At 37.7% G+C, this 18,116-nt stretch overlaps 1 protein-coding gene across 2 annotated transcripts; it reads left to right on the forward strand.

The window, feature by feature from the left end:
* On the forward strand, positions 11,770-17,360 carry LOC109712364 (receptor-like serine/threonine-protein kinase SD1-8). Of its 2 annotated transcripts, none has more exons than XM_020235900.1 (7): positions 11,770-13,177; positions 15,215-15,346; positions 15,448-15,623; positions 15,988-16,198; positions 16,303-16,543; positions 16,630-16,780; positions 16,868-17,360. In XM_020235900.1, the coding sequence occupies exons 1-7, from the start codon at positions 11,845-11,847 to the stop codon at positions 17,174-17,176; spliced, it is 2,553 nt and encodes an 850-aa protein (XP_020091489.1). In that variant the 5' UTR covers positions 11,770-11,844; the 3' UTR covers positions 17,177-17,360. The 2 variants fall into 2 exon arrangements, with proteins under 2 accessions (XP_020091489.1, XP_020091490.1); XM_020235901.1 differs by having other exon boundaries at positions 11,772-13,177; positions 16,306-16,543.

The following is an 18,116-nucleotide window of genomic DNA, read 5'->3' on the forward strand; positions in this document are numbered from 1 at the left end:
TCTAGTTTAGTGTTTCTAAATTTATTATTATAATCATAAAACAATGAAGTTGAAGGAATTTAGTATAATGGTTTTTTTCATTAGTACTATTTAAATAATACTTTATTCAATTTTTTTTTTTTTAAGAGATAGATAGCACGCTACCCGCTTCGTTTATTTTATTTAGAAATAAACTTAGCTAGAAATGTGAATCAACTAGGATTCGAACTTGGGTCTCGAATACCAACCATCAAACCATTTGCCACTTGCTCTAGGGACGTTCGGTTATTTTATTCAATAATATTACATTGTATAAATTCTTAAGAACGATTATTAACTCCAATAATTAACACGTGTATATAGGCATATATTTCTTGCGAAAAAAAAATGCAAAATTAATTGTTGATTGGTTTTACTTATGGGTAAAAGAATTTTAAAAGATATTGTGTTTTAAAACGTAGTATGTTACATACGTCGAATTCTATAGGATGGATTACACTATATCTATGACCTATATACTAGATCTTACAAAGTATTTTTACTTTGGTCTCTACACTTGCTTTGTTTATTGCGGAAAGGGCTTAAGCTTTTAAACCATTTCAGTATCTCTCATCATTTGTTCCCACCATGCTAGTTAAGAGGATGAAAATTGATTATGTCACATGATCATATATATAATATATATATATCAAGTTGTTGCTCCTAAGCTGTAAATAACCAGAGAATTTTTGAGATTTTATAGATGTTTTCTAGCTAAGAATTGGTACATTTTGTTAATAAAATATCTCACAATGCTTAAAAAGGCCAAACATAGAGGATTATATACAACACTAATATGCCAAGTTATCTTTAATAAGTGTTGAAACAGCCGTGGGTTTCTCTCCAAACCTAGGATTAGGAAGGGCTATTTATAGGCTATATATGACTATCGCAAAGGGTTCATGGAAATCAAAGTTTGCTTGGTATGAACCCACTTTGCATGGAACCTTTTTCCCTGTACTTTTTTTGAGCATGGGGACCTCCAAAAGTTAGGTGCAATTGCCCCATAGTTTTATTTCTGTAATTAATATATTAATATTGTATTCATGTTTTACAAGATCTAGTATAGTTGATAGAGTTAGTAGAATCAAGTATATATTGATAGTAACAGTTGTTCTGTTAACATTATAAGTTTTTGTCTAATGAAATATAGGTACTTGTCAAACTAGGCATAACATCGAAAGAAAGAAACAAAAAAGTAAAAAATAAGAGATCAAAATATCTATGTAGTTTAATTTTACATGAGATTTGGATTACTCATATTTAGTTAGTTGTACTAGAACAATTATCTGATAAAGTAACTTTAGGAGAACGATGGTCATTTCACATTAGATCAAAAGATCCGCAATGTATATGTAAACATCGCCAAAAATTCGCATATCAGAAAAATCAAAAACAAAATGAAACAAAATCTCAAGAAAAAGAGAAAAATAATAATAACAAATTTACAAGATCCTAGATGTTAGTTAGAGGGTGTCTATTAAATAATTTGTGATTCCTTTGTGCAATGCGACAAGAGGGTTGAACGGGTCAAGCACGGACATAGAGCTTTTGTTGACCACCAAAAAGAGAAAGGGGACCAACCACCACCAAATGGAAGAGGGGATTTTTGAGTATCCACCTATGCCAATAGGATAAAAATTGTTGCAATATTTTCCTAATAAAACAAACAGGTTAATAGTAAGTTTTAGCATGTTTCCACTCTGGTTAATTAATTTATACTCCAAAGTATAAACTGCCGCGTGGATAGGATGTTGGCTTATCTGCCAACAAGTTCAATGAGATTCGTTGCATGGTTTGATACCACTCATAAATTGTTGGTTCTAATTGTATTTTTAAAAGCTCGACCTACAAGAAAGGGACAACTAATTCGTTTAAACTGTATAGATACAATATATGTCTATGGATCTTGATTGTAAGTTGATCCATTCTGACCTTCGTCGTGTGGGTGTAGAATTGTGGCCTAGCTAGCTACATGTCAACACCTATTCGGCTCAATTTCAATATTAACATATCTCCATAGATACAAGTTGTAGTATTAAAAACATAAAATCTAAATAAGTTGTTGAGTCATAAAAATAAAAATTCGGATTTAAAATTCTACTTCTAACTCCAGTAAAAAATATTTAAGGGACTTTGAAAAGAATTTATGACTTGATAAGAAATTTTTGCACTCATGCCGCTTAATTATTAAACTAAAGATGTAAGAGAAATGTGATTAGATTCAACTAATTAATGGGATATCTAGTCACATATGTTTTTTTTCTTCTTAAGAGAACCAGGTATCATCTTCTCATTCTGGTCCTCTGGTCCTTCCATTTCGACCTTTTTAATTAGGGCCATTTCTAAAAAGGGTGCACTACCACTGTTGCTTGTAATGTTGCCAATGGACCGCTCAAACACTTCTAACTCGATCCAAATTCGATCAGACTTATTATATTTATGCATAGAAAATATCTAACTTTTTGAGTTCAGACTCGAATTCAATGAAACTAATCTGAACCCGCGTACGATAAAACCGACCGGATCGAATGCAACACATTGAAAAAGGGAATGGCTTGTGCTTGAAGGATGTTTCCTGCGCAATCATGTCCAATGCATGTTAAATGGCGAGGCTTTCTGATAACAACACTCTATGGCTTCTCTTTACATTGCTTAGCTTTTAGGAGCATCAATCATGGAAATTAAAAGCTAACACATGCACATACAGTGCATCATGCACGATCAAAATGCTTTTCCAATGAAGCTTCGAGAGGTAACAAGTCCAATTTGTAGTTCCTTTCATGGCCAGCTCACTCGACACTCACTTCATCTTCTTCTGCAAGTTCTTAGATACAAATCAAGAACAAAAAAAAAAAATAAAAAAATTAAAAAAATCCCTCACTTCTTTTGTTATTTCCTTTTCTTTTATTTTCTTTCTCAAACTTCACTTTCAAGAAAGATTGATTTAATAAAGTTCTATCAAGTATATATATACATTCTTTTACACTTTTTTTTGTCTTTTATTTTACGCTTCTCCTTATTTTTGTCGCCTTTTCTTCATGCTCTCCTCTCTTTCATGAGTGGAACCACCGACTGATAATTGATGGTCTAACAAGCTATAAAATCTCACAATGTACACAAGGATCCTCATTTCGCTATGAAAGGATGAACTCTTCATTAGTAGATCTATTATTTTTAAAAAGGAATTTAAAAAAAATATTTAAAGAGTAAATTTCTTTTCCTATTTGTTGGACCATTTATTATGAAGTGCATGCATGAGGTCTTAATTTTAGAAGCCTCTCCCTTGAGGCAAATGTGCCAATGTGTCTCATTACTCATTACACCACATGCACCAATATTATGCTTTAAATGTATAATAAAATTGAGCTTTCTTTTGAGTATCCAATCCATGTTATGAATCAAATAAGGCCCAATTAACTGGTTTGTATAGGGGTACAGCTTGAATATTTCCCTAATTAATAATAAGAAAGAAATAGAGGAAGTAATCTGATTTTCTTTTTCACAAGGCTATATTTACCTGATCATACGATTTTTCATATTTTGCTTGGTAACCAAATGAGTTCATCTCCGAATGAAGTTACACAACACAGTTCTTATTAAGTTTGATTGGTTTTAATAGATACGATCGGTATGCCACTTCCTTGGCTTACTTAGATTTGGATGATCAGAAAAGAACTCTTTAGTAGTTAATGTGGAAGTCGATTATTGGAATAACTTTGAGTTACTTAATCGGACGATATTATGTAACTAAATTGGTGATATTTTATGAACATAACAAGCTTATATATGGAGAAAAGTCTTTTTTTTTTCTTTTTTTTTTTTCTTTTTTTTTTTTGAGAGAGAGATAGGTAGCACGCTATTCGCTTCGTTTATTTCATTTAGAAATAAGCTTAGCTGGAAACGTGAATCAATTAGGATTCGAACTTGGAACTTCCGGTATCAATCACCAAACCTTTTGCCACTTGCTCCAGGGGCGGTCATTTAGAAAAGTCATAGTAACACAATCCGACGGTGCGGTTCATTTAATGCCTTGAGGCAAATAAAATGAAGCCCGTTGCTATATTTTTACTCTGGGACCAAATGGGCTTGACAATTGTAATCCAGCCCATCTCATAAGGCCCATTTCTTAATTTCCTTCTATGTTACACTTTTAAATATGTTCTAAATTAAATGGCTTGTATTTCGAGGAATGGATAAAGAGTAAGAGATACAACAATGTGCTTCGTTCTCTCATGCAAACAAACTCGCTAGCTAACTAGCTAGTAGACCCGTGCAAAATCCGGACCAGACCAAATTTCGGCTCAGTTAAACCTACTCCCAATCCGAGGCTGGTCTCGTCAGAAAATTACATATACTTTTTATTGTAAACCTGAGCCAGAATCAAAGGAGTTGGGCTCGGCCGGGCCGGATAATTCGAAGAAAATAAAACCCGGTCGGGGCGGATCGGGTCGGGTTGGACTAGATTTGCTAAGGTTTTGTCAATTGGTTTTACTTGTGTAGAAGAATGGAGAGTACATATCCTTATCCTTTATCATTACTTGTGATGACAAATGTGATAATAATTGGTAACAAAAAGTAGTCTATTTCAACAAAAGTGAACAATATTGGGTTGTATAGTCAACAACAACCTAAATTAACTTTACTAGCTAGGTCTATTTGTGACTCACTAAGCATGGAAATTTCAACACCAAACTCGGCTATTTTGGTCCAATTTTAATCATGATCCAATGTAGCCACCTTGTGTCTCACGTGCTGTACTGCGTTTGAATCAAGAGCCAACGAATTTGATATAGTCAAAAAAGCATATACAAATATTTTATGGGTCAACAAATTTAATTGTTTTTTTTTTTAGAGATAGGTAGCACGTTACCCGCTTCATTTATTTCATTTAGAAATAAACTTAGCTGAAAATGTGAATCAACTAGGATTCGAACTTGAGTCTCGGGTACCAACCACCAAGCCCTTTGCCACTTGCTTTAAGGACGGTCGGTAACAAATTTAATTGTTGTAAATTTATCCATGCGTAAAATTTTCAGTGTGAAGTAATCTAATAATCTCAAGCTAGAGATAAATTTTTAGATAGCTGGTTCCTAACTTGTACTCAATTTTGTTCTATATGTAGTGCCCGATTAATCTAAATTCATTATTTATTTCAACTAAATTCCTATTATTAAAAGCATATGTAATTTGGGAGAAAATTATGAGGGGGAAAGATGTAAGCTAATAGGCTTTTCGATGACATAGATTTAATCAAAACAAATAATAAACGTTGGGGAATTGATTGTGAAAATTTAAAAAGTTAAAGTAAAAAAATAAAAATTCATGTAAATATATTGGAGGTCAACTCAAAGCAAGTATATATGCTCGTTTTAAAATAATGCTAGGTGTGACATGTGATACTAAATTAAATGCTTGTTTGGACTAAATGCGCGCACCGAGGTAGGTCTAAAACTTAAATAAATTAAATAAAAGGTCAAATTGGATTTGCTTCCACCAAAAGCAGCCATCTAATAAATTAAAGCCACTCTCAAAATGTGACCTCCCTAGAATTTAAAATAATTTTATATATCAATTGTAATAAAATTAAACTCCTTAATTTTGATTATAGTATTCTGAACGGTGACTAAATCAAAAGAATTAAAAGAGTTAAACATATTAGGACTAAAGTATATAGTTTTAGAATAAATCGATGACCCTCTAAAAAGTGGGGTCGCATAGATCTTAATTGTTTCTTTGCAAGGCTAAAGGTCATGAGTCTTAATTAAACGTTGGCCTGTTAACATCGTTTGATGAGTTGATGATCCATGCGTGTTGTATTATATTATATATATTAATAACTTGCTCATTTTATTGGCCCACTAATAAATTCTTTAAGCATTTTCTTGTAAGTACAAGATTTATGAGAACTACTTCAATATATTTTAACATCACACCCTTTCCTTTTGGTTATTATTGCAACCACACATGGGGCTACTTGAAAACCCCTCTAGTTTAATTAATTTGATTTCCCTATAAAGTTGATAATAATTTGACACAAAGTTATATATACACTAATGACACGCCTTCAATTAATTATTATTGGCAATTGATTTCAAACAATATTACAACGCCGTTATATGTAGTTAATTAACTTACAGTTTATAACCAAAACCATTAGTATCTCATGATCAATAATAAACACCAAAGTATCTAGAATTAAGAGAATGCGCGATTTGAGGTGAAAAAAAAAAAGAACTATAGTACTTTATAAGAAGCATAAAATTCAGATTTTGCAAATATATATTAATTTGTGAGAACATAAGTGTTTTTATATTAACCGGAGTAATTATCTTAATTATAGTAAAAATTTTAAAATTGACTTAACATTCCTGCTGGTATGCATGGTTGATATCTAATAAACAATCTCTTAATATGAAAAAACCTTAAAATCAATTTTAATACTATATTATCTAAAAATCTTGTAAGAAAATGACCATCCATGCCCACAAAAATTTTGTGGGCACAATCCCCAAACTAATAATTTGGTGACCGTGCAGATGGGCGCCATGTGGCCCATCTAATGGCCTTCTTTTACTTCCTCTGTTGCTCTCTCTCTCTCTCTCTCTCTCTCTCTCTCTCTCTCTCTCTCTCTAAAAACACATGACAATTTTTTTTTTCTTTCATGTGTGGCCGTAGGATGGGCCACATGGTTCTCATCCGCATCGTTCCCCAAGCTAATAGTTTTCTCTCTCTCTCTCTCTCTCTCTCTAAAAACACATGATAATTCTTTTTTGTTTTCTTTCATGCGTGGCTAGGATGAGTCACATGGTTCTCATCCACATCGTTCCCCAAGCTAATAGTTTGGAGACAATGCCTATAAAATTTTTGTCCCATATATTTAGACTCTTCAAAAGTCGTAAATGCATAATAGCTACACTATCCTTCGCCTTTTTTTTAAGTTATTCTTCAATCGGGAATCTTACATAGTAAATTTTTCTATTAGACCTCTCTTAAAACAAAGAAAAAAGAAACAAGAGAAAGCAAGGAAAGAAAAAGGCCAATTTGCATAAAAAATTCACTTATTTTGGGCTTTTACAAAACTGGGCCACCTTTTTTGTTTTTGCAGATTCGGTCCGATTTTTCAACAAACTGACCAAAATACCCTTATTACTTTTTCTCTTTCCTCTTTCTCTCTCTTCTTCGTTTCTCTCATAGTTAGTTAATTCGCGTATTATTCGCGAATTATTCGCGAATTTTTGAAAATCCGGATTAAACGGCCGTTTCCGATTTTTTCTCAAAAATTCGGAAAAAAACGCGTTTTTTCGGGTAAAAGTAATTATTCGCGAATTGAACGTGGTTCGCGAATAGTTCGCCCCAAAAGATCGGGGCGGTTGCTGCGACGCGGAGTCGCGGGCCTTGCGGGTGGCCGAAAATATAAAAAAAAAAAAACTTTTCAGAGAAGCTTCGCGCTTCGCCTCGCCATGTCGCCCAAAAAAAAAAAAAAAAAAAAAAAAAATCTTTCTGAAAAGATCGCTCCCCTCCCACCCCGAGTCCCCGACCCCTCCCAAAAGAAAGGTTTGCCCTAACTTCGCACTCCTGCGGCGGCCGCGGTTCTTCCCCTCCCCCTCTTCTGTCATGGTGTGACCATGACGGGGAGCAGAGGAGCAGTAGATAGAAGGTAAAGGAGTAGAGTGAGACAATGGAGGATCCATGGTAGGAGGAAGCAAGGCGGCGGTGTGATCTATGGGAGAGATAGGCTAACGGGTAGTGGGCTCGCACTCCCTCACTGTAGCGTCACCAAGCCCGACTCCGCACCTTGATTCGGCTTTCGGGCGACGGGTCCGCGCTCTCTCACAGCTGCATTGTCGGACCCGACTCCGCTTTCTTGGAGGGAGGCGTATTGAAGCCACAGGAGTTGATGCAATTAGTACTAATACAATTACTACCATACCCCTGCCATTATAACTCTTACATTTTGGTCCTCTAGATGGAAGCAGTATATGTAATGAACTCACTTCTGTAATAGACAAGCAAGAGATAAATAAAATCCCAATTTCCCAAATCCCAAGTCTGAATGGAAGCATAAATCTTGAGAGAAAAAAACTTAATTTAATAGCCGAATTTTTGATCCCGAATTTTTAATTGGTGAACGTATAATATCCGTATAAATCTCGTATCCGAATAATTGACGAATCCGTTTTTTAGCCGTTTTTTTCAACGAATTTAAAAATTAGAAGACGAATTTTATCCGAATTATATCCGTACCGAATTTTTGCCGAATCCGAATTAACTAACTATGGTTTCTCTCGTTCTTTTTTTTTTCTCGCCGGCAGAGCGGAGGCGGAGCGGAGGCAGAAACGGTCCGTCTCGCCTCTCACCCTCATGCTCTTGCCCTCGCCCTTGCCCTCGTCCATGCACCCCCCACCTTCCTCGCCTCCGACCCCGCCAAGGCCGCGCCGCGACTTTTTTTTTTTGCTTTTTTCTTTTCTTTTCTTCTTCGACTCTTCTCCACCGTCTCCGTCGACGACGCCTCTCGCCCTTCCCCGCCCTTCTCATCTCTCCCTCTCCCTCATTTTCTGCCGCCTTCGACGATGATTTATTTTCGCCGGCGCCGACGTCGACACCGTAGAGGTCACTGTGGCGCTACAGCCTGAGAGCGGGGGGTCCTTAGCGGCGTCGTCACCGGCACTGTAGCTGTTGGCAGAGACGGTGACAAAAAAAATTATAGAAAAAATAAAAAAAAATAAAGATAAAAAATTATATAAAAAGAAGGATGAAAATGAAATTGCATCGTTAATTACAAAAAAATTATAAGTTGCATTATTTAAGATGTAAACTGCTGCTTTAAGATAAAAATTATACTCTTTGAACGAAAATTATACTATTTTTTATCTTAAACTGCATCCTTTTAAGTGATATTTATACTGTTTATCCTCTTGTTGTATGTTTCTCCTCTTGTTGCACTATTTCTCCTCTTGTTTACATAGAAATGATGCAACAAGAGGAGAAACAGTATAAATATCTCTTAAAATGGTGCAGTTTCTCCTCTTATTGCATTGTTTTTTCTCTTGTTGCACTATTTCTTCTATTGTTTACACAGAAATCGTGCAACAAGAGGAGAAACAGTACAACAAGAGAAGAAACAGTAGATATATCTCTTAAAACAGTGCAGTTTTTTCTCTTGTTGCACTATTTTTTCTCTTGTTTATACAGAAATGATACAACAAGAGGAGAAACAGTATATATATCTCTTAAAATAGTGCAGTTTCTCCTATTGTTGCACTGTTTCTTCTCTTGTTGCACTATTTCTTCTCTTGTTTATACAGAAATGGTGCAACAAGAGGAGAAACAGTGCAACAAGAGGAGAAACAGTAGAAATATCTCTTAAAAGAGTGTAGTTTAAGATAAAAAAATAATATAACAAGAGAAAAAATGGTGCAACAAGAGGAGAAACAGTATAACTTTTGTTTAAAGAGTGTAACTTTCATCTTAATGGATGCAGTTTACATCTGAAAGAGTGTAATAAGAAGAGAAACAGTGTAAATATCTCTCAAAGAGTGTAATTTTCGTTTAAAGAGTATAGTTTTCATATTAAAGCTGCAGTTTACATCTTAAGTAGTGCAACTTATAATTTTTTTTGCAGTTAACGATGCAATTTCATGTTCATCATTCTTTTATATAATTTTTTATCTTTATTTTTTTTTCTGTTTTTTCTATAATTTTTTTTGTCATTCTCTCTGCCAACAGCCACGGTGCCGGCGACGACGCCGCTAAGGACACCCGCTCCGAGCCTGTAGCGCCGCAGTAACCTCCACGATGTCGACGTCGGCGCCGGCGAAGATGTATCGTCGTCGGAGGCGGCAGAGAATGAGGGAGAGGGAGAGATGAGAAGGGCGGGGAAGGACGAGAGAGGCGTCGTCGTCGGAGACGGTGGAGAAGAGTCGGAGAAGAAAAGAAAAGAAAAAAGCAATAAAAAAAAAAAGTCGCGGTGCGGCCTTGGCGGGGTTGGAGGCGAGGAAAGTGGGGGGTGCGTGGATGAGGGCAAGGGTGAGGGCGAGGGCGAGGGCGAGAGAATGAGGGTGAGAGACGAGACGGACCGTTTCTGCTTTCGCTCTGCCGGCGAGAAAAAAAAAAGAACGAGAGAAACGAGAAGGAAAGAGAAAGAGGAAAGAGAAAAAGTAAAAAGGGTATTTTGGTCAGTTTGTTGAAAAAGCGGACCGAATCTATAAAAACGAAAAAGATGGCCCAATTTTATAAAATTCTAAAATAAATAAATTTTTTATGCAAATTGACCAAAGAAAAAAAAAGAAAAAGAAAAAGAAAAAGAGACCCAGCAAATGCCCACACTGCCACACTGCCACACACCAACCATTAAACACAACCACCTACAAAATCAATTAACACAACACACACCTCCCTCTAGGGCTGGCAAATGAGCGAGCCGGCTCGCGTTCGACTCGCGTTCGACTCGATATTTGGCTCGCTCGAGCTCGACTCGAAATTAAATGAGCCGAGCTTGAACAAAAAAAAAAGCTCGAAATTCATTTCAAGCCGAGCTTGAGTATTACTCGGCTCGTTCGAATTAGGCTCGAAAAGCTCGAAAAGCTCGAATATATATATATATATATATATATATATATATAGTAGAGCTACTATGCTATCGAAAGTATAGAGATATGGTGCTTTCGATTTTTTGATTCTTAGATCAATCCCTTTAATCGTTTCTTATCTTTGGATTAATATTATTATTACCTTGTAGGGACCACTCAATCTTCTAATAGTATATTTAATACCTAGTGAGACCCAACATTCTCAAACCATAAAATTTTATAATCAAAGGGTCAAAACTTTCCAAACATCAAATCCTCTGATATTTTTCGTAGCATAGTAGTCCATACATTATATAATATATAAAAAATATATAAAATAAGTAATAATTTTAATTATATATCAGGCTAGTGAATAATCTGAGTTTAGTTAAAATTGGACCAATGTTATTGGCACCATAAAAACAATATATAATAGGACAAATAGAAAGGAGCAAATCTAACTAAATTTATATATATTCTTTTCTGTCTTTTACATTCTTTCTTTACAGAGCTCTAAATTTTACAAAATAGTTTCTCTTCTTTCTCTTTTTCTGTCTCTCACCGCTAAGTGGCCCGAAGCGGGAAGCCCTCTAAGTTACCCAAGTAACATCCATATGCCGCTGTTGCCTTACCTTGCTATTAATTGTATACTTGAGAAAAAATATACGGATATTTTTTAAATAAAAATTTACTTATTCATATAAAATTTTATTTTAGTATCATATTATTAGCATGTTAAATCCAATATTTAATATTAATTTATTTATTTTGACTTGCAATAAGATGAAATAAATTAAAATGAGATTTGAAGGCGGAAGTAAGATATGTGAGTTTGAAAAAATTAGACATATTCAACTCACTAAATTATATTTTTTTACATTTATAATGACTAGTATTTCATATAATTATTTTGTACTTTGAACTATTAGAATATTTTGATCAATTATAGATAATGATTCTATACAAATTAAGACTATTGATCGTATAATGTTGAGAATTTCTAAGACGGCTCGTTTAGGCGACTCGCTGATATTCGCTGACTCAAAAGGTCTAGCTCGGCTCGAATTAATTTCAATCAAGTTTGAGCTTAAATTAGGTCGAAAATTAATTTCAAGCCGAAATATTGGCCGAGTAAGCTCGCTCGAGCTCGGCTCGTTTCCACCCCCCTACTCCCTCCCCCTCTCTCTCTCTCTCTCTCTCTCTCTCTCTCTCTCTCTCCCTGAGATGGTATAGGACTACATCTTGTCAGAAAGCTATGATGAATACATTAATCCCATGCAGCAGTAGCAGTTGCAGTAACAGTAGCAGCAGTAGCACTCCTCTCTGCCTCGTCCTATTGTTACTTCTGCTCTCCATCTCATGCACTACTGCTCGCTCGCGGGACACGATAACTGTAGACAGTCCGCTCGCGGAGAACGAGACGCTCGTCTCCGCGGGCGGCTACTTCGCCCTCGGCTTCTTCAACCCCCCAAACAACCCCGACCGCTACATCGGCATCTGGTACAACACCATCCCCACGCAAACCGTCGTCTGGGTCGCCAACCGCCTCGACCCCGTCGACGCCTCCCCCTCCTTCCTCTCTCTCTCCCCCGACGGCATTCTCACCCTCTCCTCCCCCAACTCCTCCACCCCACTCTCCACCACCGCAACTACCTTAACCAACCCCGTAGCCCAACTGTTGGACACCGGTAACTTCGTCGTGCGAGAAGCGACCGACGGCGGCGATGCGGCCGCGTGGCAGAGCTTCGACTATCCGACGGACACGCTGATAGCCGGGATGAAGCTGGGGGTTGACCGGCGGCGGGGGCTGAACTGGACGCTGACCGCCTGGCGAAGCGGGTCGGACCCGGCCCCGGGCGAGTACTACGCGGCGATGGACACGGCGGGGGACCCGGAGGTGTTCCTCTACTCCGTAGCGGGTCGGGCGCGGATCTGGCGAACGGGCCCGTGGGACGGGGTCCAGTTCAGCGGCGTCCCGGACACGGTCACGTACCAGGACTTCGCGTTCACGTTCACCAACGACGCCGACGAGGTCTCCTACAGCTTCAACGTCCTGAACCGGTCCATCATCTCCCGGCTCGTCGTGAACCAGACCGGGGTCGTGCAGCGGTCCATCTGGCTCGCGTCGGGCCGGGTGTGGAACATCTTCTGGTACGCGCCGCGGGACCCGTGCGACGACGTGTCCGCCTGCGGGCCCTACGGGCTGTGCGACCCCAACGACTCCCCCATGTGCAGCTGCGTGCAGGGGTTCGAGCCGCGGTCGCCGCAGGACTGGGCGCTGCGGGACGGGTCGGGCGGGTGCGTGCGGAGGACGCGGCTCGACTGCGCCAACCGCACCGACGGGTTCGCCAAGGTGAGCCACGTGAAGCTCCCGGACACCACGAACTGTACGGTGGACCCGACCGTGGGGCTCGACCGGTGCGCCGCCAGGTGTTCGGCGAATTGCTCGTGCACCGCCTACGCGGCCGCGAATGTCAGCGGTGGGGCCCGGAGTGGGTGCGTTATGTGGCACTCCGAGCTCACCGACATGCGGGTCTACGTAGGCACGGGGCAGGATCTGTACGTACGCTTGGCCGCGGCTGATCTAGGTACGTACACGTACGTATAATATACGTGCTATCTATTTATTTAGTAAATTATTTATACTTGCAAATTGATAGCTATATAATACAATATATATACCCACACACTCGGATTATTCTCCTGCATTTTCTTCGGAATGGTCCCACATAAATCTCAGTGCTTGATTGATGATCGATAAAGACGTCTAATTAATCAGCTATTTCATGTAGCCATCCTTATCTAGTCATAGTCTATAGCCTCTCGCCAGCTTCTGAAATTGTTTTTGTACTAAGATTAATTTTTTTGTTTTATTTTTTTAGTCTTGTACGTAGAAACAAATTACTTGAAATCTGAAGCTAATTAATGCAAACTGTATTACGAGAAAACAATTTTACTTTGAGCTTGAAATAGGAAGCTGAAATAAGTTCGTATGTTTTGAAATCTAAAAGCTAATTATCAAGTAAGCAATTTTAAGAGCATTAAAACAAAAGGTTAAGGTTAATTACTAAATTTTTATCCTTAAACAAAATAGTTTGGAGTGGTTGGGTATCAAGAAGCACATGATGTTCGATAGAAGCCAAAATTCAACGAGGGTAGTAAACGCCAAAAAAAAAAGCAGCAAATGGGTAATGTCGGCAACTGCCTCTACTGTAATTGGCTTGGAATGTAGCATCGGCGCCGACTTATGACACAGCCGTGCACGTCTTCGCTAACCATTAATTTTCCAAGATTAATTTGTTAAGGTTTACAATGACTTGGAATAGAAACTCTGGCGTGCCGTACCAAAAAGTTGTTGAGACTGGTCGATGTGAACGAAAATGTGTCGATTATAAATCCAGTTCGACTTAAACAGCACAAATGCATGCAGATCGAAGCTCTAGTCATGCAAATTAATGAGCCCATAAATAGATCACTTTATATGTATTGTGTACCTGGAAAATTGAGAATTATATAAGCTTCAGATTTAGATCCCCTTGTTTTATAGAGGAGGCTGATCTTGTCCAAATTTGATTCGACCCCCCTACTGTGATCACCTTTTGGTAGGGTAAAAAATGATTCAGGATAACATTTGATTTACTTAGTTTCTAGTTAATTTAATTAGGGTGACAATTTGAACTTATAATAATTGCCATGTATAGCCAATTAAATTTCTCTCATGTGCTTCATAAAGGAGAATGGAATATTCTAGACCAAATCCGAAACACTTTTTTTGTGTTCCATTCTTAATAGACCCAGCAAGGCACATGTGGCATATTGCTTACCCTGCAGTATAATGTGGTCCAAACACACTAATTTAGTGACTGTAATAATCACTTGAACAACCTGAGTTGCATCACTGTTTGTACATATCTCAGTAGCTGATATGAGCTGTTATGAGATTTAAAAGGAAAAAGTACTGTTGCCTTTAATTATTTAGCTTCACTATCAAGCTGGACCATGGTTTTAGGGCCTCTGTGGCCTTTTATGGACCATGTGAAAGCATCTATATATAATGATGATATATAGGGCTTGATCTGTAGGATTGTAGTTTTTTCATCAAAATAATTCCAATAGCTTTGCATTGAAGCTAGAAGAAGAAACTAATGCAGTAGCTAGGTAAAGAGAAAAATCCTCAGTGAGAAATATAGCTAAAGCAAGTACATCTATGTTTGATGGGAGAGTGATCTTTGGATAGTGTCTTTCCATCTTATTCCATGGACCTAATTACTATCCGCAATATTAGCTAGCCTATAGGGATCGATGTTTGGGCTATCCACTTTCGTGTTCAGATCGATTCGAGAAATTTGCATAATATTTGATGGAATAGCAGGGATGTTTGTTGATGTCTCCGCTTTATCCCTCGACTGAACACTGCCTCAACGATGTTTGGACTTTGGCATCTAATAGCTCATTTCAGCTTCTCACTTAACCAAAATGTGTTGGACATTTCGTAAAATCTAATCTAGAAGCTGGCCAAACAAAAATATATTACACCTCAAACAAGATGTGGTTTTCCTTTGATTAATTGGAATATATCTTCGCTTAAATGAGAAGATATGGTGCTAAATTAGGAATGTCTACAGGTTCAGCCCCAAGCCAGTCTGGCAAGAGTGATCATGCACCCATTGCACTCATTGTAGGCCTTACTGTAGTGGCATTCCTACTAGCATGTGCTGGTTGCTATATCTGGAGAAGAAGGAAACTTAGGAAATCAGGTAATAAAACTGCTAATTCAGTACACTTTCAATATTGTTTGGAAGCCCAAATGAGTATAAATGGAAATTATAAGACAATTATTAACCGATTGAATATACAGGTCCAGGCACGTCGGCGAGTACTATTTCCTTCAGCCATGAACAGCGCAAGGAGGAAAGTATTCAAGATAGTGATATAGAGTTGCCATTATTTGATTTGGGCACTATCGCGGTTGCTACTGAGGGGTTCTCTAACACAAATAAACTCGGAGAAGGTGGATTTGGACCAGTTTACAGGGTTAGTTTTTAACCTTTCATTAACTTTCACAGTTGTGATGGTTATGATTCTTTAAGTTGAGAGATTAATTCTGGTCAAAAAATACAAATCAGTCACTATTCTGACATTGCTAAAGAACCAACTGTATCTGAAGCTGAATCTACTCTGTAATATAAATACGTTATAAGAACTTGGATTTTCGTATACATGATGTGAAAGTGAGATGCACTAAGAAAACTTTTGAGGATGTTTTACCTGATAGCTTAGGCATTTTGAAGACCTGCTTAATGAATACATGTATGATTACAGTTGAGCATTTTTATGATAAAAAAGATCTAGTCTTACATGATCTATTTGAATTATTTATGTCATAATTGACGATCAGGGTAAGCTTGGCGACGGACAAGAAATAGCTGTGAAAACGCTTGCAAAAACTTCAGTGCAAGGTCTCGACGAGTTCAAGAACGAGGTCATGCTGATAGCAAAACTTCAGCATAGGAATCTTGTTAGGCTACTTGGTTGCTGCATCCAAGGAGAGGAGAGGATGCTTATATATGAATACATGGAAAACAAAAGCTTGGATATGTTTTTGTTCGGTAAGTCCACGCCATTCATTCTAAATGCCTTCTTACTTTGTTTCTACACTATAATTTCGACAACGTAATATTTTGATGAAAAGTAAACAGTTTGAGAATTTTAGCAGATAAAGCTTACAGCGCATCACTAAATTGGCAAACGCGGTATCGGATAATTGAGGGGATTGCTCGAGGGCTTGTTTACCTTCACCAGGATTCAAGATTTAGAGTTATTCATAGAGATTTAAAGGCTAGTAATATTCTTCTTGATAAGGAGATGAGCCCCAAAATCTCAGACTTTGGCATGGCACGAATTTTTGGCGGTGACGAGACCGAAGTCAATACAAGAAAAGTAGTTGGTACCTAGTAAGTACATATGCTTGCATATATACGAAGCAATATACTCTTGATTAACAGTTCATAATCCTTATCGATTGTATTTAATTTTGCAGTGGATATATGTCTCCGGAATACGCAATGGATGGAATTTTTTCAGTAAAATCCGACGTATTCAGTTTTGGGGTTTTAGTGTTAGAAATTATTAGTGGAAGGAGGAACAGAGGAGCATATGTTGATTCCTCACACCTTAATCTTCTTGCTCATGTAAGTATGTTTAAACTCAAACAATTTATATTTTAACTGCTACATTTTCTTAAACTTTTTGGATTTATATTTATATACTTTTCGCAGGCATGGAGTTTATGGAATGAGGGGAAGAGTTTAGAACTAGTAGACGATTCTATGGATTATTCCTTCCTCGCAAATGAAGTTCTAAAATGTGCGCACATTGGTCTTTTGTGTGTTCAAGAGCACCCCGAGGATCGTCCCCTGATGTCGGCGGTCGTTTTGATGCTTGGTAGTGATGGAGCATCACTGCCAACTCCGAAACAGCCCGGTTTTGCAAGGAGGAGGATTCAGCTCGATACGGAATCATCATCAAGCAAGCAAGATTCTATCACGTTGAACGATATGACTATAACCATGATCGAAGGTCGATAGAAGGAACAATTATATGTGTAGTTTGGCTGAATTTGGTTTCAATGAGGAAATGTTATATATTTGAGGTTTTGATTTCTTTCTTTTCTTTCTTTTCTTTCCCACTTTTTGATGGTCGGAAAATGTATAAATATGTTTACAATCATTGGAATATATTTTTTTTCATGTCGATGAAATTGATACCCAATTAGCTCAAAAACCTTGAAGTTGTGCAATTGTTACATACATCAAAGGAACAACAATTTTTTTTTGATTAAACAGGGGTATACCCTATTTTAACAAAGTCAGAACAGAGAGTATAGAAGCAGTCTAGTAAGGCGAAAAAATGGAACGGCTAGAACGGCAAGAACAGCATGGGTTGATCGCAATCAAGATCTAGGAGCAAGAACCCAGAAACCAAAAAAAACCAAAAACCAAAATCAAAGCCCCAAAAACCCCCAAAAAGCGCACACTCCTAGATGCTGTCCATGTCCCCGAGTGCGGCTTTCCTAGATGCTGTCCAAAAAGAACAACAATTCTTTCTACCAATATGAGTACAATTGAAGTATCAAACAAATTCTTGTACACGAGACTATTTTCGCGGAAAGAACGTCAAAATAGTAAAATCAATTTCTGCAAAACCTCCAAAAAGAAAACAAAAAAAGAGAAAAAAAAGAAAAGAAAAAAAGTTAATACACATCTTTATCTACCCTCTACAATTAATAGCTACAGTTACAATATTTGCAGTGTGGCCCTGCGACAATGATTCTATATCCAAAAAGCCCCTGCCGATACTAAATGGAGGCTCATTCGAGCTTTCCCTGAAAAGAACCAACACATAGTTATAAAAATTTCCATAATTATCTCCGCGCACTTTATATCTCAACCTTAATTGAATCTACACATTAGTCACATCGTTCCAAGAATTAACTACCATGTATACAGGGCCAAATCCACCCTCTCC

This window comes from Ananas comosus, linkage group 7, assembly GCF_001540865.1.
Source record: "Ananas comosus cultivar F153 linkage group 7, ASM154086v1, whole genome shotgun sequence".
NCBI classification, from domain to species: domain Eukaryota; kingdom Viridiplantae; phylum Streptophyta; class Magnoliopsida; order Poales; family Bromeliaceae; genus Ananas; species Ananas comosus.